At 51.5% G+C, this 20,916-nt stretch overlaps 1 protein-coding gene across 1 annotated transcript in view; it reads left to right on the top strand.

Annotated features, from left to right (window-relative positions):
- The first annotated feature begins 6 nt into the window (after window positions 1-6).
- The window catches only part of LOC147084879 (C-Jun-amino-terminal kinase-interacting protein 4-like), a 55,671-nt gene continuing 34,761 nt past the window's right edge, over window positions 7-20,916 (top strand). The window contains exons 1-3 of the mRNA XM_085979361.1: window positions 7-111; window positions 8,967-9,334; window positions 20,376-20,496. Coding sequence (XP_085835487.1) covers window positions 9,017-9,334; window positions 20,376-20,496 — 439 coding nt within the window. The 5' untranslated portion in view covers window positions 7-111; window positions 8,967-9,016. The remainder of the gene's footprint in view (window positions 112-8,966; window positions 9,335-20,375; window positions 20,497-20,916) is intronic.

The following is a 20,916-nucleotide window of genomic DNA, read 5'->3' as shown; positions in this document are numbered from 1 at the left end:
GAACGTTGCGAGTCCCAGGGTTCGGAGGATGGAACGTCGCGGCTCTCGGGGTTCCAGAGGGTGAAATCGATACATTGTAACCCGAATGTTGCCGGTTTCAGGGTTCCAAAGGTGAAATCGATACATTGTAACCCGAATGTTGCCGGTTTCAGGGTCCCCCAAGGGTGAAATTTGACCCAGTCTGAAGCAGGTAAGGGGTTATGGTTGCGGGGGGTTAGGGGAGGTAAGGGGGTAGAGGGGCTAGGGTTAGGGGGGTTGCGGTTAGTGGGTAGGGGGGGTATGGGGTTAGAGGGGTAGGGTCAGGGGGGTTGCGGTTAGTGGGTAGGGGAGGTAAGGGGGTATGGGGGTAGAGTTGGGGAGGTAGGGTTAGGGGGTAAGGCTAGGGGGGTTGGGGTTAGTGGGTAGGGGAGGTATGGGGTAGAGTTGGGGAGGTAGGGTTAGGGGGGTTGCGGTTAGGGGGTAGGGGAGGTAAGGGGGTAGGGTTGGGGAGGTAGAGGGTTAGGGAGGTGGGGTTAAAGGGTAGGGGAAGGGTTAGTGTTGGTGGTAGGGTTAAGGGGTAGGGTTGGGTAGGGGGGTAGGGTTAGGGTGGTGGAGGGGTAGAGTTAGGGAGGTGGGGTTAAGGGAGAGGGGTCGGGTTGGAGAGTAGGGGTAGGTTTAGGTGGGTGGTAGGGTTAAGGAGGTGGGGGTTATATTGAAACTTATAAATCTCATTGACACTTTTAAAATTCTAACAGGACTAGACAGACTAGATGCAGGAAGGATGTTCCCGATGGCGGGGGAGTCCAGAACCAGGGGTCACTGAGAGGAGGAGGAATTTCTTCACCCAGAGAGTGGTGAACCTGTGGAATTCTCTACCACAGAAGGCAGTAGAGGCCAATTCATTAAATATATTCAAGAAGGAGTTAGATATATTTCTTAAGGTTAAAGGGATCAAGGGATATGGGGAGAAGGTAGGGACAGGGTACTGAATTTGGATGATCAGCCATGATCTCGGTGAATGGCGGAGCAGGCTCGAGGGGCCGAATGGCCTACTCCTGCTCCTATCTTCTATGTTTCTGTATTAAGGGGTAGGGTGGGGTAGAGGGGTTAGGGGGTGGTAGGGTTAGGATTAGGGGGTTGGGTTAGGGTGGTGTAGGGTTAGGGAGGTAGGGTTAGGGTTAGGGTTAGGGGGTTGGGGTAGGGTTAGGGTGGTGGAGGGTTCGGGAGGTAGGGTTAGGGGGTTGGCGTAGGGCTAGGGTGGTGGAGGGGTAGGGTTAGGGGGTTGGGGTAGGGTTAGGGAGGTAGGGTTAGGGGGTTGGGGTAGGGTTAGGGAGGTAGGGTTAGGGGGTTGGGGTAGGGTTAGGGTGGTGGAGGGGTAGGTTTAGGGTTAGGGGGTAGGGTTAGGGAGGTGGGGTTAAAGGCTAGGGATAGAATTGGGGGGTTGGGTTGGGGTAGTAGCGTTAGGGGACATAGGGGAAAGGAGGTAGGGTTGTTGGTAGAGGGGGTGGGAGGATCTGATTTGCACAGGGAACTGGGAGGAGGAGGGGGAAGAGGGATTGCCCACTAGGATTCCCCCCCCCCCCCCGGAGTGACTCCAGCCAATGGTCAACCACCTCGGGGAATGGGCTGCACCTGAGGATATTTTTCCACGTCAATGTGTGGGGGAAGAGGAGAGGGGAACTGGGGGTAAAATTCTGGGAGAATGCCCAGAGTTGTGATGGGGGGGGAGAGAGAGACAGGCTATCAGGTAAGGGTGATTTTTAAAAAGAAATACAAAATGTGTTTCTGTAGGGGGTGGGGGGGGGGAGAAATACAGGGAAATTGGACAGGAAAATTAGGCAGAGAGAGAGAGAGAGAGAGAAATGATGGGGGGGGCAGGGAATTGGATTAGGGTCAGAGGATGAGGCTGGGCAGAGGTCAGGGGTTGGACTGGGGTCGGGGGTTATTGATAGGTCAGAGGTTGTACGGTGTGGGGATTGGATGAGACGCGAGGGTCGTTGTGTTAGATGGGGCAGAGGTCAGAGAGCTAGGCAGGGGTCGGGTTGAGCAGGGGTCGCGATTGGACGGGTGGCAGAGGTCGGTCAGGGTTCATGGGTCGAGGATAAGGGCAGGGGTCGTGGCTTGGATTAGGGGGCCAGAGGTCAGGGAGCTTAGATGGGGCAGAGGCGGGTAGGATTCGGGAACTGGGATAGAGGTCGGGCGTGGATTAGGGGCGAAGTTCGGATGGCTAGACGGGGGGGCCAAGGTTAGGGTTGGACAGGGGTCGGAGATTGAGGGTAGGGGAGGGTATGAGAGCTGGGGAAAAGGGGCAGGAATTGGGAATAGGATGGGGATATAAACTCTCGCTGGGGTACAGGGTCGCAGGTACCACGTTTCCTCTGTAACCTCACCCCAAATCTCCACAGGCGAGCTTCGACTGTCAGGTAGATATTGAACCATGGGGTGCATCACAGCACAACCCGATCCTGTCCTTGCCCGAGTCCTCCTTAGATGCACGGTGATCTAGAGCAGGCAAATTGGCTGGTTTATATATTCTCTACCCCTCGCTCCAATCCTGGGGACAGGGCTATGGGAACAGGAGGAGGCCCGTTCAGCCCCCTCGAGCCTATTACACAGGAACAGGAGGAGGCCCATTCAGCTCCTTGAGCCTGCTACACAGGAACAGGAGGAGGCCCATTCAGCCCCTCGAGCCTGTTACACAGGAACAGGAGGAGGCCCATTCAGCCCCTCGAGCCTGTTCTGCCATTCAATGAGCTCATGGGCTGATCTTCGACCTAACTCCATAGACCTGCCTTTGGCTCCATATCCCTTAATACCTTTGGCCTTTGGTTAACAAAAAGCTATCAATCTCTGATTTATAATTAACAATTGACCCAGCATCAATTGCTGTTTGCGGAAGAGAGTTCCAAACTTCTACCACCCTTTGTGTGTCGAAGTGTTTCCTAACTTCACTTCTGAAAGGTCTGGCTCTAATTTTTAGATGATCTTGCCATGGAGGGAGTGCAGCGAAGATTCACCAGGCTGATACCTGGGATGGCAGGAATGACGTATGAGGAGAGATTGGGTCGATTGGGCTTATACTCGCTGGAGTTTAGAAGATTGACAGGGGATCTCATTGAAACTTATAAAATTCTGACAGGACTGGACAGACTAGATGCAGGAAGGATGTTCCCGATGGCCGGGGAGTCCAGAACCAGGGGTCACAGTCTAAGGATAAGGGGTAAGCCATTTAGGACTGAGATGAGGAGGAATTTCTTCACCCAGAGAGTGGTGAACCTGTGGAATTCTCTACCACAGAGGGCGGTGGAGGCCAATTCATTAAATATATTCAAGAAGGAGTTGGATATATTTCTTAAGGCTAAAGGGATCAAGGGATATGGGGAGAAAGCAGGGACAGGGCACTGAATTTGGATGATCAGCCATGATCGCATTGAATGGCGGAGCAGGCTCGAGGGGCCGAATGGCCTACTCCTGCTCCTATCTTCGATGTTTCGATGATGCCCCCTCTTCCTACACACCCCAACCAGCAGAAATAGTTTCTCTCTCTCTCCCCGATCAGTTCCCCCTTAATATATTGAAAACTTCGATCAGATCAACCTTTAACCTTCTAAATTCCAGGGAATACGACACTAGTTTGTCTAATCTCTCCTCGTAACTGAACCCCTGGAGTCCGGGTATCGTTCTGGTAGACCTACGCTGCACTCCCTCCAAAACCAATAGATCCTTCCTAAGGTGTGGTGCCCAGAACTGCTCACAGTGCTCCAGTTGTGGTCTAACCAAGGTATATGGAGACCAGAATGGCTCACAGTGCTCCAGGTGTGGTCTAACCGAGGTATATGGAGACCAGGACTGTGCACGGTGCTCCAAGTGTGATCTAACCAAGGTATATGGAGACCAGAACTGTGCACAGTGCTCCAAGTGTGATCTAACCAAGGTATATGGAGACCAGAACTGTGCACAGTGCTCCAGGTGTGGTCTAACCAAGGTATATGGAGACCAGAACTGTGCACAGTGCTCCAGGTGTGGTCTAACCAAGGTATATGGAGACCAGAACTGTGCACAGTGCTCCAAGTGTGGTCTAACCAAGGTATATGGAGACCAGAACTGTACACAGTGCTCCAAGTGTGATCTAACCATGGTATATGGAGACCAGAACTGTGCACAGTGCACCAAGTGTGGTCTAACCAAGGTATATGGAGACCAGAACTGTGCACAGTGCTCCAGGTGTGGTCTAACCAAGGTATATGGAGACCAGAACTGTGCACAGTGCTCCAAGTGTGGTCTAACCAAGGTATATGGAGACCAGAACTGTACACAGTGCTCCAAGTGTGATCTAACCATGGTATATGGAGACCAGAACTGTGCACAGTGCTCCAAGTGTGGTCTCACCAAGGTATGTGGAGACCAGAACTGTGCACAGTGCTCCAGGTGTGGTCTAACCAGGGTTTTGTACAGCTGCAACATAACTTCTACCCCCTTGTATTCTAGTCCGCATTCCTTTAGCCTTTCTGATTGTTCTCTGTACCTGTTCATGACATTTTAATGATCTGTGTACCTGGACACCCCAAGTCTCTTTGGACCTCCACTGTTTCTAACTTTTCGCCATTTAGGTCTGGGCTGTTCCTCGCCCCCCTCCGCAATATTTACCCCTCCTTCAAAACTCACTCCGTGTCTCCTCCTTCCCCTTTTACATTTAACCCTGGAAAGTGTGAGGTGATGCATTTTGGGAGGACTACCAAGGCAAGGGACTACACAATGAATGGTAGGATCCCTGGGAAGGACAGAGGACCACCTTTCACCCCACCAGCCTTCACATTCAACGGATCATCCTCCGCCATTTCCACCACCTCCAGCGTGATCCCACCACCAAACGCATCTTCCCCCTCACCTCCCCTTTCAGCATCCCTCCGAGACACCCTATCCACTCCTCTATCACCCCCCAGCACCCCTTCCCCTTCGCCTGGCACCTTCCCATGCAAGCGGAGGAGATGTAACACCTGCCCCTATACCTCCCCCCTTCCCACTGTCCAGGGCCCCAAACACCCCTTCCAGGTGAAACAGCGATTTACTTGTACTTCTCGCAATCTAGTATACTGTATTCGCTGCTCACGATGCGGTCTCCTCTGCATTGGGGAGACCAAACGCAGATCGGGTGACCGCTTTGCGGAACACCTCCGTTCAGTCCGTAAGGGTGACCCCGAGCTTCCGGTCGCCTGTCATTTTAATTCACCGCTCCATTCCCACTCGGACCTCACCGTCCTTGGCCTCTTGCATTGTTCCACGGAAGCTCAACGTAAACTCGAGGAACAGCACCTCATCTTCCGATTAGGCATTTTACAGCCTTCAGGACTCATCATAGAGTTCAACAATTACAGATCATAACCTCGGCCCCTATTACATTTTTACTTATGTTTTATCCACATCTTTGCTTTGTCCTTTCCCCCACCTCCCCTTTCCTTTATTCTCTCTCCCACATGGCAACTGTCTCCCATTCTGCCAGCGCATTTCACACCTAATCTAGAGCCGTCTTTTGTCTCCACTAGTCCTATCACCACCTCGTCTGGTTTTGAATACCTCTTAATGTCTCTTCTCTTCTCTTTTGTTCTCTCCCAGCCTGGCCTTTCGATCTATTTCATTTCCTGTGCTTCTTCAGTCTTGACAAAGGGTTTTCACCCGAAACGTTGACTCTATTTTCTCTCCACGGATGTTGCCTGGCCTGCTGATTTTTTCCAGCATTTTCTGTTATAGAGGATCAGAGGGACGTTGGTGTGCATGTACATAGATCCCTGAAGGCAGCAGGACAGGTAGATAAGGTGGTTAAAAAGGCATATGGGATACTTGCCTTCATTAGCCGAGGCATAGAATATAAGAGCAGGGAGGTTATGATGGAGCTGTACAAAACGCTAGTTAGGCCACAGCTGGAATACTGTGTGCAGTTTTGGTCGCCACACTATAGGAAGGATGTGATTGCATTGGAGAGGGTGCAGAGGAGATTCACCAGGATGTTACCTGGGCTGGAGCGCTTCAGCTATGAAGAGAGACTGGACAGGCTGGGGTTGTTTTCCTTAGAGCAGAGAAGGCTGAGGGCGGGGACCTGATTGAGGTGTACAAAATGATGAGGGGACATAGATAGGGTAGATAGAAAGGAACTTTTCCCCTTAGTAGAGGGGTCAATAACCAGGGGGCATAGTTTCAAGGTAAGGGGCCGTTGGTTTAGAGGGGATTTGAGGAAAAACCTTTTCACCCAGAGGGTGGTTGGAATGTGGAACTCAGTGCCTGAAAGGGTGGTAGAGGCAGGAACCCTCACAACATTCAAGAAGCATTTAGATGAGCACTTGAAACGCCATAGCATACAAGGCTACGGACCAAGTGCTGGAAAATAGGATTAGAATAGACAGGGCTTGATGGCCGGCGCGGACACGATGGGCCGAAGGGCCTCTCTCTGTGCGGTATAACTCTATGGCATTCTCTGTCTCCTTCCATAACAATTAGGAGCAGGAGTCGGCTGTTCGGCCCCTCGAGCCTGCTCCGCCATTCAATGGCTGATCTTCGACCTCAACTCCACTTTCCCGCCCGATCCCCATATCCCTCGATTCCTCGAGAGTCCAAAAATCTATCGATCTCAGCCTTGAATATACTCAACGACTGAGCCTCCACAGCCCTCTGGGGCAGAGAATTCCAAAGATTCACCGCCCTCTGAGTGAAGAAATTCCTCCTCATCTCAGTCCTCAATGGCCGACCCCTTATCCTGAGACTGTGACCCCTGGTTCGAGACTCTCCAGCCAGGGGGGGAAACAGCCTCTCAGCATCTACCCTGTCAATCCCCCTCAGAATCTTGTATGTTTCAATGAGATCCCCTCCCATTCTTCTAAACTCCAGGGAGTATCGGCCCAATCTACTCAATCTCTCATCATAGGACAATCCCCCCCATCCCAGGAACCAGTCTGGTGAACCTTCGTTGCACTCCCTCTATGGCAAGTATATCCTTCCTTAGGTAAGGAGACCAAAACTGTCCACAGTACTCCAGGTGTGGTCTCACCAGGGCCCTATATAATTGCAGTAAGACGTCTTTACTCTTATATCAAATCCTCTTGTAATAAAGGCCAACATACCATTTGCTTTCCTAATTGCTTGCTGTACCTGCATGTTAACTTTCAGTGATTCGTGTACAAGGACACCCAGGTCCCTCTGAACACCAACATTTCCCAATCTCTCACCATTTAAAAAATACTCTGATTTTCTATTTGTCCGACCAAAGTGGATAACTTCACATTTCTCCACATTATATTCCATTTGCCATGTTCTTGCCCACTCACTCAGCCTGTCTATATCCCCTTGAAGCCTCTTTGCATCCTCCTCACAACTTACATTCCCACCCAGCTTTGTGTCATCGGCAAACTTGGATATATTACGTTTGGTCCCCTCATCCAAATCATTGATGTAGATTCTGAATAGCTGAGGCTCAAGCACTGATCCTTGCGGCACCCCACTAGTCACAGCCTGCCAACCCGAAAATGACCCGTTTATTCCTACTCTCTGTTTTCTGTCCGTTAACCAATCCTCGATCCATGCTAGTATATTACCCCCAATCCCACGAGCCTTAGTTTTGTTTAATAACCTCTTGTGTGACACTTTATCGAATGCCTTTTGAAAATCCACATATACCACATCCACTTGTTCCCCCTTATCTATTGTGCTAGTTACAACCTCAAAAAACAGATTTGTCAAACACGATTTTCCTTTCATAAATCCGTGTTGACGCTGCCCAATCCTAGTATTTTCTAAGTGCCCTGTTACCATGTCCTCCTTAATAGCATTTTCCCTACTATTGATGTCAATCTAACGGGTCTGTAGTTCCCCGTTTTCTCTCTCCCTCCGTTCTTAAATAGTGGGGTTACATTTGCTACCTTCCAATCTGCGGGAACCGTTCTAGAATCTATGGAATTTTGGAAAATGCCAACCAATGCATCCACTATCTCTATAGCCAACTCTTTCAAAACCCTAGGATGTAGGCCATCAGGTCCAGGGGATTTATTGGCCTTCAGTCCCATTAATTTCTCCAGTACTATTTTTTTTTAACTAATATTAATTTCTATTTTTCCTACCAAAGTGGATAACTTCACAACTCTCCACGTTATATTCCACCTGCCACGTTCTTGCCCACTCACTGAACCGGTCTATATGCCCTTGAAGCCTTTTTCCGCTCTTGGTACAGGCACCAGGAGAGGGGACTTCATCCCACAACCTTCTGACTCAGGGTGGTGTGTTCGACCCTTCACACTTCTTCACACACACGGCAATGGAAATCTGTAAAACTCTCCCGTCAAAAAGCTGTCGAGGCTTGGGGGGGGCGGGGGGGTTAATGGATAATTTCAAAACTGAGATTGATAGATTTTTATTAGGCAAGGGTTTCTCATTGAATGGCGGAACAGGCTCGGAGCTGAACGGGCCTCCTCCTGTTCCTGTGTAACAGGCTCGAGGGGCTGAATGGGCCTCCTCCTGTTCCTGTGTAACAGGCTCGAGGGGGCTGAATGGACCTCCTCCTGTTTCTGTATAACAGGCTCAAGGGGGCTGAATGGGCCTCCTCCTGTTTCTGTGTAACGGATTCGAGGGGCTGAACGGGCCTCCTCCTGTTCCTGTGTAACAGGCTCAAGGGGGCTGAATGGACCTCCTCCTGCTTCTGTATAACAGGCTCAAGGGGGCTGAATGGGCCTCCTCCTGTTCCTGTGTAACAGGCTCGAGGGGCTGAATGGGCCTCCTCCTGTTCCTGTGTAACAGGCTCAAGGGGGCTGAATGGACCTCCTCCTGCTTCTGTATAACAGGCTCAAGGGGGCTGAATGGGCCTCCTCCTGTTCCTGTGTAACAGGCTCGAGGGGCTGAATGGGCCTCCTCCTGTTACTATGGTAACGGGCTCGAGGGGGGGGGGGTCCGAATTGGGCCTGTTCCTATTTTCGCAAATGATTCACTTTCCATTTTGTCTTTTGCAGGTCTCCGAGATCGGGGGACCCTCCCCTCCACCTACAAAGGGGGGGCCGCCATGTCGGGGTCGGAGCACTTCGACTCCTTCTCGTCGGACGGGCTGGAGGCCGGCGGCACGGACCTGGAGGGCTACGACGAGGTGGTGTCGGGCCTGGCGGGGGCGCTGTACTCGGAGCTGGAGCGGCTGATCGTGGCCCACGGCGAGGGGGCGGTCACCGGCTTGATGCCCCTGGCAGTCTCGGCCCTGGAGACCCTGGAGGCGGTGTGCGCAGAGAGCCGGGAGCGGGGGGCCGAGGCGGCCCTGGGGCGGGAGGAGAACGAGCGGCTGCTGGCCCAGTTCGAGCGGGAGCGGGCCAAGTGCAAGAGGACCGAGGAGGTGAGGATAATTGGCAGAGGGTGGCGGGGAAAAAAATGGCCGAAACAAAATGGCGGCTTAAAAAAATGGCGGATGAATGACCAACTTTTTTCTTTAGTTATTCTGTGTGGATCAGGAGGGGGATGGGAACATCTCGAGATCTGCACCTCACCCTCTGCCGACTCCGCTAATCTAAGATCGGGGTGGTAACGCTACGAGCGCTGCAATTGGCTGGTGCGAGTACTGAGGGAGCGCTGCACTGTCGGAGGTAGATGTATATACTCTGGGACTCGAGCCCCATAATCCAGGCCCACACTCCCCGGTGCCAGTACTGAGGGAGCACTGCACTGTCGGAGGTAGATGTATATACTCTAGGACTCGAGCCCCATAATCCAGGTCCACACTCCCCAGTGCCAGTGCTGAGGGAGCGCTGCACTGTTGGAGGTAGATGTATATACTCTAGGACTCGAGCCCCATAATCCAGGCCCACACTCCCCGGTGCCAGTACTGAGGGAGCGCTGCACTGTCGGAGGTAGATGTATATACTCTAGGACTCGAGCCCCATAATCCAGGCCCACACTCCCCGGTGCCAGTACTGAGGGAGCGCCGCACTGTCGAGGTAGATGTATATACTTGATGTGCCTTCAATAACCACAAAACTAGAAGTTATAGACTTTAACAAGTTAGCTTTTAATCACTAAGATCAGAGCTAACATCTCAACGCACTGACTGGCTCGCAGGAATGAGTCATACAGATCCTGGGATCTTTATGTAAGAGAAGTCAGGGGCGGAGCCAAGAGCCAAGACCTGGAACCTTCCAGGTTAGTCAGGAAAGAGGAAGTGAAACTATACACCGTGTGGGGGAGGGTAATATACGAGTGCAAAATGAATACAGGATCAAGACAAACAGGTTTCATTACAATACTCCAGGACTTGAGCCCCATAATCCAGGCCCACACTCCCCGGTGCCAGTACTGAGGGAGCGCTGCACTGTCGGAGGTAGATGTATATACTCTAGGACTTGAGCTCCATAATCCAGGCCCACACTCCCCGGTGCCAGTACTGAGGGAGCGCTGCACTGTCGGAGGTAGATGTATATACTCTAGGACTCGCGCTCCATAATCCAGGCCCACACTCCCCGGTGCCAGTACTGAGGGAGCGCTGCACTGTCGGAGGTAGATGTATATACTCTAGGACTCGAGCTCCATAATCCAGGCCCACACTCCCCGGTGCCAGTACTGAGGGAGCGCTGCACTGTCGGAGGTAGATGTATATACTCCAGGACTCGAGCCCCATAATCCAGGCCCACACTCCCCGGTGCCAGTACTGAGGGAGCGCTGCACTGTCGGAGGTAGATGTATATACTCTAGGACTCGAGCCCCATAATCCAGGCCCACACTCCCCAGTGCCAGTGCTGAGGGAGTGCTGCACTGTCGGAGGTGCCGTCTTTCGGATCAGACCTTAAACCGAGGCCCCGTCTGCTCTCTCAGGTGGACGTAAAAGATCCCACGGCCACTATTGGAAGAAGAGCAGGGGGGGTTCTCCCCGGTGTCCTGGGGCCAATATTTATCCCTCAACCAACATCACTAAAACAGATGATCTGGTCATTATCACATTGCTGTTTGTGGGAGCTTGCTGTGCGCAAACTGGCTGCCGCGTTTCCTACATTACAACAGTGACCACACTTCGTAAAAATGACTTCATTGGCTGTAAAGCGCTTTGGGACGTCCTGAGGTTGTGAAAGGTGCTATAGAAATGCAGATCTTTCTTTCTTTGGGCTGTCTATGCCCAGTTTTGGGGTTCTTTGAAAGGGGGAGGAATGTGGGGCTCGGCACCGGCCTGGGAGGGGGACGGGACGGGTGGCGAGAACAGTTGTTTCGACGGCTCCAAACTCGGCCCTCTTGTTATCTGGGAGCTTCAGAGCCCTGAGTTGCCCTCCTGGGTCAGAGGTCAACGGCGATGGAAGGCAAAGGTTGTGGGTGGGGCGGTGGGGGTGGGGATGGAGGGAAGGGACGAGAGGGTTTGCGGGCAACATCTGCGCCTGACAGCCAACGCGCCCCCTCCTGGGTTCGGTTGCTCTCGCCTCGTGCCCTTTGCATTATTGATGGATCTTTCTGTCTCTCGAATCTTCGACCAGAATAAGCCACCGGGGAGGTAGTTCTTGGTCATGTTGGACTTCCCCCCCACGGCTGAATTGCCCCGCATTCCCTTCCCGCAGCTGAGGTCGTGCTGGGGTAGAATTCCAAATGGGTTCTTGTGGTTTGCAGTCTCTCTCGATATTAAAGGGTGCGGGGAGTGAGCGAGACAGTGAGATTAGACTGGGTGGGATATTAAAGGGTGAGGGGGGAGAGTGGGATTAGACTGGGTGGGACATTAAAGGGTGCGGGGAGTGAGAAGGAGAGTGGGATTAGACTGGGTGGGACATTAAAGGGTGCGGGGAGTGAGGGGGAGAGTGGGATTAGACTGGGTGGGATATTAAAGGGTGCGGGGAGTGAGGGGGAGAGTGGGATTAGACTGGGTGGGATATTAAAGGGGAGGGGGAGAGTGGGATTAGACTGGGTGGGATATTAAAGGGTGCGGGGAGTGAGGGGGAGAGTGGGATTAGACTGGGTGGGATATTAAAGGGTGCGGGGAGTGAGGGGGAGAGTGGGATTAGACTGGGTGGGATATTAAAGGGTACGGGGAGTGAGGGGGAGAGTGGGATTAGACTGGGTGGGATATTAAAGGGTGTGGGGAGTGAGGGGGAGAGTGTGATTAGACTGGGTGGGATATTAAAGGGTACGGGGAGTGAGGGGGAGAGTGGGATTAGACTGGGTGGGATATTAAAGGGTGCGGGGAGTGAGGGGGAGAGAGGGATTAGACTGGGTGGGATATTAAAGGGTACGGGGAGTGAGGGGGAGAGTGGGATTAGACTGGGTGGGATATTAAAGGGTGAGGGGGAGAGTGGGAATAGACTGGGTGGGATATTAAAGGGTGCGGGGAGTGAGGGGGAGAGAGATTAGACTGGGTGCGATATTAAAGGGTACGGGGAGTGAGGGAGAGAGTGGGATTAGACTGGGTGGGATATTAAAGGGTGTGGGGAGTGAGGGGGAGAGTGGGATTAGACTGGGTGGGATATTAAAGGGTACGGGGAGTGAGGGAGAGAGTGGGATTAGACTGGGTGGGATATTAAAGGGTACGGGGAGTGAGGGGGAGAGTGGGATTAGACTGGGTGGGATATTAAAGGGTACAGGGAGTGAGGGGGAGAGTGGGATTAGACTGGGTGGGATATTAAAGGGTACGGGGAGTGAGGGAGAGAGTGGGATTAGACTGGGTGGGATATTAAAGGGTACGGGGAGTGAGGGGGAGAGTGGGATTAGACTGGGTGGGATATTAAAGGGTGTGGGGAGTGAGGGGGAGAGTGGGATTAGACTGGGTGGGATATTAAAGGGTGAGGGGGAGAGTGGGATTAGACTGGGTGGGACATTAAAGGGGAGGGGAGAGTGGGATTAGACTGGGTGGGACATTAAAGGGTGCGGGGAGTGAGGGGAGAGTGGGATTAGACTGGGTGGGATATTAAAGGGTGCGGGGAGTGAGGGGGAGAGTGGGATTAGACTGGGTGGGATATTAAAGGGGAGGGGGAGAGTGGGATTAGACTGGGTGGGATATTAAAGGGTGCGGGGAGTGAGGGGGAGAGTGGGATTAGACTGGGTGGGATATTAAAGGGTGCGGGGAGTGAGGGGGAGAGTGGGATTAGACTGGGTGGGATATTAAAGGGTACGGGGAGTGAGGGGGAGAGTGGGATTAGACTGGGTGGGATATTAAAGGGTGTGGGGAGTGAGGGGGAGAGTGGGATTAGACTGGGTGGGATATTAAAGGGTACGGGGAGTGAGGGGGAGAGTGGGATTAGACTGGGTGGGATATTAAAGGGTGCGGGGAGTGAGGGGGAGAGAGGGATTAGACTGGGTGGGATATTAAAGGGTACGGGGAGTGAGGGGGAGAGTGGGATTAGACTGGGTGGGATATTAAAGGGTGAGGGGGAGAGTGGGAATAGACTGGGTGGGATATTAAAGGGTGCGGGGAGTGAGGGGGAGAGAGATTAGACTGGGTGCGATATTAAAGGGTACGGGGAGTGAGGGAGAGAGTGGGATTAGACTGGGTGGATATTAAAGGGTGTGGGGAGTGAGGGGGAGAGTGGGATTAGACTGGGTGGGATATTAAAGGGTACGGGGAGTGAGGGAGAGAGTGGGATTAGACTGGGTGGGATATTAAAGGGTACGGGGAGTGAGGGGGAGAGTGGGATTAGACTGGTGGGATATTAAAGGGTACAGGGAGTGAGGGGGAGAGTGGGATTAGACTGGGTGGGATATTAAAGGGTACGGGGAGTGAGGGAGAGAGTGGGATTAGACTGGGTGGGATATTAAAGGGTACGGGGAGTGAGGGGGAGAGTGGGATTAGACTGGGTGGGATATTAAAGGGTGTGGGGAGTGAGGGGGAGAGTGGGATTAGACTGGGTGGGATATTAAAGGGTACGGGGAGTGAGGGAGAGAGTGGGATTAGACTGGGTGGGATATTAAAGGGTGTGGGGAGTGAGGGGGAGAGTGGGATTAGACTGGGTGGGATATTAAAGGGTACGGGGAGTGAGGGAGAGAGTGGGATTAGACTGGGTGGGATATTAAAGGGTACGGGGAGTGAGGGGGAGAGTGGGATTAGACTGGGTGGGATATTAAAGGGTACGGGGAGTGAGGGGGAGAGTGGGATTAGACTGGGTGGGATATTAAAGGGTACGGGGAGTGAGGGGGAGAGTGGGATTAGACTGGGTGGGATATTAAAGGGTGCGGGGAGTGAGGGGGAGAGTGGGATTAGACTGGGTGGGATATTAAAGGGTGCGGGGAGTGAGGGGGAGAGTGGGATTAGACTGGGTGGGATATTAAAGGGGAGGGGGAGAGTGGGATTAGACTGGGTGGGATATTAAAGGGAGGGGGAGAGTGGGATTAGACTGGGTGGGATATTAAAGGGTGCGGGGAGTGAGGGGGAGAGTGGGATTAGACTGGGTGGGATATTAAAGGGTGCGGGGAGTGAGGGGAGAGTGGGATTAGACTGGGTGGGATATTAAAGGGTGCGGGGAGTGAGGGGGAGAGTGGGATTAGACTGGGTGGGATATTAAAGTGTACGGGAAGTGAGGGGGAGAGTGGGATTAGACTGGGTGGGATATTAAAGGGTGCGGGGAGTGAGGGGGAGAGTGGGATTAGACTGGGTGGGATATTAAAGGGTGTGGGGAGTGAGGGGGAGAGGGATTAGACTGGGTGGGATATTAAAGGGTGCGGGGAGTGAGGGGAGAGTGGGATTAGACTGGGTGGGATATTAAAGGGTGTGGGGAGTGAGGGGGAGAGGGATTAGACTGGGTGGGATATTAAAGGGTGTGGGGAGTGAGGGGACAGTGGGATTAGACTGGGTGGGATATTAAAGGGAGGGGGGAGTGGGATTAGACTGGGTGGGATATTAAAGGGTGCGGGGAGTGAGGGGAGAGTGGGATTAGACTGGGTGGGATACTAAAGGGTACGGGGAGTGAGGGGGAGAGTGGGATTAGACTGGGTGGGATATTAAAGGGTGAGGGGGAGAGTGGGATTAGACTGGGTGGGATATTAAAGGGTGAGGGGGAGAGTGGGATTAGACTGGGTGGGATATTAAAGGGTGCGGGGAGTGAGGGGGTGAGTGGGATTCGACTGGGTGGGATATTAAAGGTTGCGGGGAGTGAGGGGGAGAGGGATTAGACTGGGTGGGATATTAAAGGTTGCGGGGAGTGAGGGGGAGAGGGATTAGACTGGGTGGGATATTAAAGGGTACGGGGAGTGAGGGGGAGAGAGGGATTAGACTGGGTGGGATATTAAAGGGTGTGGAGAGTGAGAAGTTGGTCGGAGTGTGGGACCCAATCTCACAGCGCTCACAGATTTAAATATATCAGCCTACGGCAAGGTACAGCTGTCGAGTCCATGGGCGGTTGAAGAGCCCAGATTAGACTCGAAACAGGAACTGTAGAATTCTAAAAGAGGCCAAAAGGCACCGTTTCAAATGTGTCTGCATCAAGGGCTGCAACCAGGGCTGTGGGGGAGGGGGAAGAGACAGAGGTAACATCGAAACAGGAGTTGGCTATTCAGCCCCCGAGTCTGTTACATAGGAGCTTTACTCTGTAACCCCGTGCTGTACCTGAGTCATAGAGTTATACCGCACAGAGAGAGGTCCTTCGGCCCGTCGTGTCCACGCCGGCCATCAAGCCCTGTCTATTCTAATCCCATTTTCGAGCACTTGGTCCGTAGCCTTGTATGCTATGGCGTTTCAAGTGCTCATCTAAATGCTTCTTGAATGTTGTGAGGGTTCCTGCCTCTACCACCCTTTCAGGCAGTGAGTTCCACATTCCAACCACCCTCTGGATGAAAAAGTTTTTCCTCAAATCCCCTCTAAACCTCCTGCCCCTTACCTTGAAACTATGCCCCCTGGTTATTGACCCCTCCACTAAGGGGAAAAGTTCCTTTCTATCCACCCTATCTATGCCCCTCATAATTCTGTACACCTCAATCAGGTCCCCCTTCAGCCTTCTCTGCTCTAAGGAAAACAACCCCAGCCTGTCCAGTCTCTCTCCATAGCTGAAGCGCTCCAGCCCAGGTAACATCCTGGTGAATCTCCTCTGCACCCTCTCCAATGCAATCACATCCTTCCTATAGTGTGGCGACCAGAACTGCACCCAGTATTCCAGCTGTGGCCTAACTAGCGTTTTGTACAGCTCCATCATAACCTCCCTGCTCTTATATTCTATGCCTCGGCTAATGAAGGCAAGTATCCCATATGCCTTTTTAACCACCTTATCTACCTGTTCTGCTGCCTTCAGGGATCTACGTACATGCACACCAAGGTCCCTCTGATCCTCTGTCCTTCCTAGGGTCTTACCATTCATTGTGTATTCCCTTGCCTTGTTAGTCCGTCCAAAATGCATCACCTCACACTTTTCAGGGTTAAATTCCATTTGCCACTGTTCCGCCCATCTGACCAACCCATCTATATCGTCCTATAGCCTGAGGCTTCCCTCCTCGCTATTTACCACCCCACCAATTTTCGTGTCGTCTGCGAACTTACTGATCATACCTTTTACATTCACATCCAAATCATTAATGTAGACCACAAACAGCAAGGGACCCAGCATCGATCCCTGTGGTACCCCACTGGACACAGGCTTCCAGTCACAAAAGCAACCTTCGACCATCACCCTCTGCCTTCTGCCACTAAGACAGTTTTGGATCCAATGTGCCAAGGCACCCTGGATCCCATGGGCTCTTACCTTCCTGACCAGTCTCCTATGCGGGACTTTATCAAAAGCCTTACTGAAATCCATGTAAACCACATCCACTGCACTACCCTCATCCACACACCTAGTCACCCCCTCGAAAAATTCAATCAAATTGGTCAGACATGATCTTCCCTTGACAAAGCCATGCTGGCTATCCCTAATTAATCCTTGCCTCTCCAAGTGGAGACTAATTCTGTCCCTCAGAATTTTTTCCAATAATTTCCCTACCACTGATGTTAGGCTCACTGGCCTGTAATTCCCTGGTTTATCCCTACTACCCTTCTTGAATAATGGTACTACGTTAGCTGTTCTCCAGTCCTCTGGCACATCCCCTGTGGCCAGAGAGGTTCTGAAAATTTGTGTCAGAGCCCCTGCAATCTCCTCCTTTGCCTCACATAGTAGCCTGGGATACATCTCGTCCGGGCCTGGGGATTTATCCACTTTTAAGCCTGCTAAAACCGTTAGTACCTCCTCCCTCTCGATGCTAATATGTTCAAGTATATCACAGTCCCCCTGCCCGATTTCTATGTCCACATCGTCCTTCTCCATAGTGAACACAGATGCAAAAAGTTCTACCGTGGCTAACAAGGGAAATTAGAGATAGCATAAGATCCAAGGAGAGGACATATAAAATGGCCAGAAAAAGCAATAATCCTGAGGATTGGGAGCAGTTTAGGATTCAACAAAGGAGGACAAAGGGATTAATTAAGAAAGGGATAATAGAATATGAGAGTAAGCTATCAGGGAACATAAAAACTGACTGTAAAAGCTTTTATAGATATGTGAAGAGAAAAAGATTGGTGAAGTCAAGTGTAGGTCCCTTGCAGTCAGAATCAGGGGAATTTATAATGGGAAACAAAGAAATGGCAGACCAACTAAATACATATTTTGGTTCTGTCTTCACAAAGGAGGACACAAATAACCTCCCAGAGATGCCGGGGAACATAGGGTCTGATGAAAGGGTGGAACTGAAAGAAATCAGTATTTGTAGGGAAATAGTGTTAGGAAAATTGATGGGACTGAAGGCCGATAAATCCCCAGGGCCTGATAATCTACATCCCAGGGTACTTAAGGAAGTGGCCCTAGAAATAGTAGATGCATTGCTGATCATCTTCCAGAACTCGATAGACTCTGGAACAGTACCCATGGATTGGAGGGTAGCTAATGTTACCCCACTATTCAAAAAAGGTGGTAGAGAAAAAGAGGGGAATTATGGACCGGTAAGCCTGACATCGGTAGTGGGGAAAATGCTAGAGTCTATTATAAAAGATGTAATAGCAGAGCACTTGGAAAGCAGTGACAGGATCGGACAAAGTCAACATGGATTTACAAAAGGTAAATCGTGCTTGACTAATCTACTGGGATTTTTTGAGGATGTAACTGGTAAAATAGATAAGGGAGAACCAGTGGATGTGGTGTATTTGGACTTTCAGAAGGCTTTCGATAAGGTCCCGCATAAGAGATTAGCGTGCAAAATTAAGGCACATGGGATTGGGGGCAAGGTATTGACTTGGATAGAGAACTGGTTGGCAGATAGAAAGCAAAGAGTTGGAATAAACGGGTCATTTTCTGAGTGGCAGGCAGTGACTAGTGGGGTACCGCAAGGATCGGTCCTAGGACCCCAGCTGTTCACAATATATATTAATGATCTGGACGAGGGAATTGGATGTAATATCTCCAAATTTGCAGATGACACAAAGCTGGGTGGGAGGGTAAGCTGTGAGGAGGATGTCGTGAAACCCCAATTTAGAACCTTTATTTCCGGTCCATCCTGGTCCTTTTCCATGACTACCTTAAATCTCACCGAATTATGGTCACTGTCACCAAAGTGCTCACCTATTAACGCATCTACCACTTGGCCAGCTACATTCTCTAGAATTAGGTCCAGTACCTCCCCCTCTCTTGTAGGACTTTCTACATGTTGGCTCAAAAAGCTCTCCTGGATGCACTTTAAGAATTCTGCACCCTCTAAGCCTTTCACACTCCAACTATCCCAATTAATATTGGGGAAGTTGAAATCCCCCACTATAATTACCCTATTATTTGCACACTTCACTGAGATTTGCCTACATATCTGTTCCTCTATCTCCCCCTGACTGTTTGGGGGTCTATAGTACACTCCCAGCAAAGTGCTTGCCCCCTTTTTGTTTTTAAGTTCAACCCATATGGCCTCATTAGAGGAACCTGTTAATATATCATCCCTCCTTACAGCAGTAATTGACTCCTTAATTAATATTGCGACACCCTCTCTTTTAACCGCCCCCCTGTCTCACCTGAAGATTCTATACCACGGAATATTGAGCTGCCAGTCCTGCCCCTCCCTCAACCATGTCTCTGTGATAGCAACAATATCGTACTCCCATGTGTTCATCAACAACTTCAGTTCATCCACCTTATTCGCAAGGCTCCTTGCATTAAAATAAATGCCATCCAGCCTTGCCCTACTCCCTTGTGCTGCTACATATTTGCTCTGCCTTCCAGTCGGAATTGTTTTTTCCTCTATATTTGGCTGTACATCACCCCCTATTATAGCTCCACTCTGTATCCCATCCTCTTGCCAACTTAGTTTAAACCCCCCCCGGAACAGTGCTAGCAAACCTCCCCGCAAGGATATTTGTCCCGTTCTGGTTCAGGTGCAACCTGTCCGACTTGTACAAGTCCCACCTTCCCCAGAAGCAGACCCAGTGATCCAGGAAACTAAAGCCCGCCCTCCTGCACCTGCCCTGGGAGTGTTTGATGGGACAGTGTAGAGGGAGCTTTACTCTGTATCTAACCCCGTGCTGTACCTGCCCTGGGAGTGTTTGATGGGACAGTGTAGAGGGAGCTTTACTCTGTATCTAACCCCGTGCTGTACCTGCCCTGGGAGTGTATGATGGGACAGTGTAGAGGGAGCTTTACTCTGTATCTAACCCCGTGCTGTACCTGTCCTGGGAGTGTTTGATGGGACAGTGCAGAGGGAGCTTTACTCTGTATCTAACCCGTGCTGTACCTGCTCTGGGAGTGTTTGATGGGACAGTGCAGAGGGAGCTTTACTCTGTATCTAACCCGTGCTGTACCTGCCCTGGGAGTGTTTGATGGGACAGTGTAGAGGGAGCTTTACTCTGTATCTAACCCGTGCTGTACCTGCTCTGGGAGTGTTTGATGGGACAGTGCAGAGGGAGCTTTACTCTGTATCTAACCTGTGCTGTACCTGCCCTGGGAGTGTTTGATGGGACAGTGTAGAGGGAGCTTTACTCTGTATCTAACCCGTGCTGTACCTGCCCTGGGAGTGTTTGATGGGACAGTGTAGAGGGAGATTTACTCTGTATCTAACCCGTGCTGTACCTGCCCTGGGAGTGTTTGATGGGACAGTGTAGGGGGAGGTTTACTCTGTATCTAACCCCGTGCTGTACCTGCCCTGGGAGTGTTTGATGGGACAGTGTAGGGGGAGGTTTACTCTGTATCTAACCCGTGCTGTACCTGCCCTGGGAGTGTTTGATGGGACAGTGTAGAGGGAGCTTTACTCTGTATCTAACCCGTGCTGTACCTGCCCTGGGAGTGTTTGATGGGACAGTATAGAGGGAGCTTTACTCTGTATCTAACCCGTGCTGTACCTGCCCTGGGAGTGTTTGATGGGACAGTGTAGAGGGAGCTTTACTCTGTATCTAACCCCATGCTGTACCTGCCCTGGGGGTGTTTGAAGGGACAGTGCAGAGGGAGCTTTACTCTGTATCTAACTCTGGACTGTCCTTTCACTGGTAGAAGTTTCTGGAGCTCGAGGACTCGTTGGATAACGAACGCAAGACTCAGAAGTCTCAATTGGAGCAGTCTGCCTCTCAGACCAGACAGATGGAAGTCAAAGCCAAGAGCTATTTGGATATGGGTGAGTGGAGATTGAGTGATTGTGCTCAGGATTGGGGGGTGGATCATGGCAGACAATGTGTTGGAACCTGAGCGAGTTCGGCACTGCCTCCTATATCTCTGGTATGCCAGGACTGAGGGAGTGCTGCACTGTCGGAGGTAGATGTATATACTCCAGGACTCGAGCCCCATAATCCAGGCCCACACTCCCCGGTGCCAGTACTGAGGGAGTGCTGCACTGTCGGAGGTAGATGTATATACTCTAGGACTCGAGCCCCATAATCCAGGCCCACACTCCCCGGTGCCAGTACTGAGGGAGTGCTGCACTGTCGGAGGTAGATGTATATACTCTAGGACTGGAGCCCCATAATCCAGGCCCACACTCCCCGGTGCCAGTACTGAGGGAGCGCTGCACTGTCGGAGGTAGATGTATATACTCTAG

Source organism: Somniosus microcephalus, unplaced genomic scaffold (assembly GCF_052327205.1).
Source record: "Somniosus microcephalus isolate GS21.2 unplaced genomic scaffold, FLI_Smic_1.0 unresolved_chr9, whole genome shotgun sequence".
In the NCBI taxonomy this organism is placed as follows: domain Eukaryota; kingdom Metazoa; phylum Chordata; class Chondrichthyes; order Squaliformes; family Somniosidae; genus Somniosus; species Somniosus microcephalus.
The sequence above is the reverse complement of the archived record's forward strand: the minus strand, read 5'-3'. Positions and strand labels throughout refer to the sequence as shown.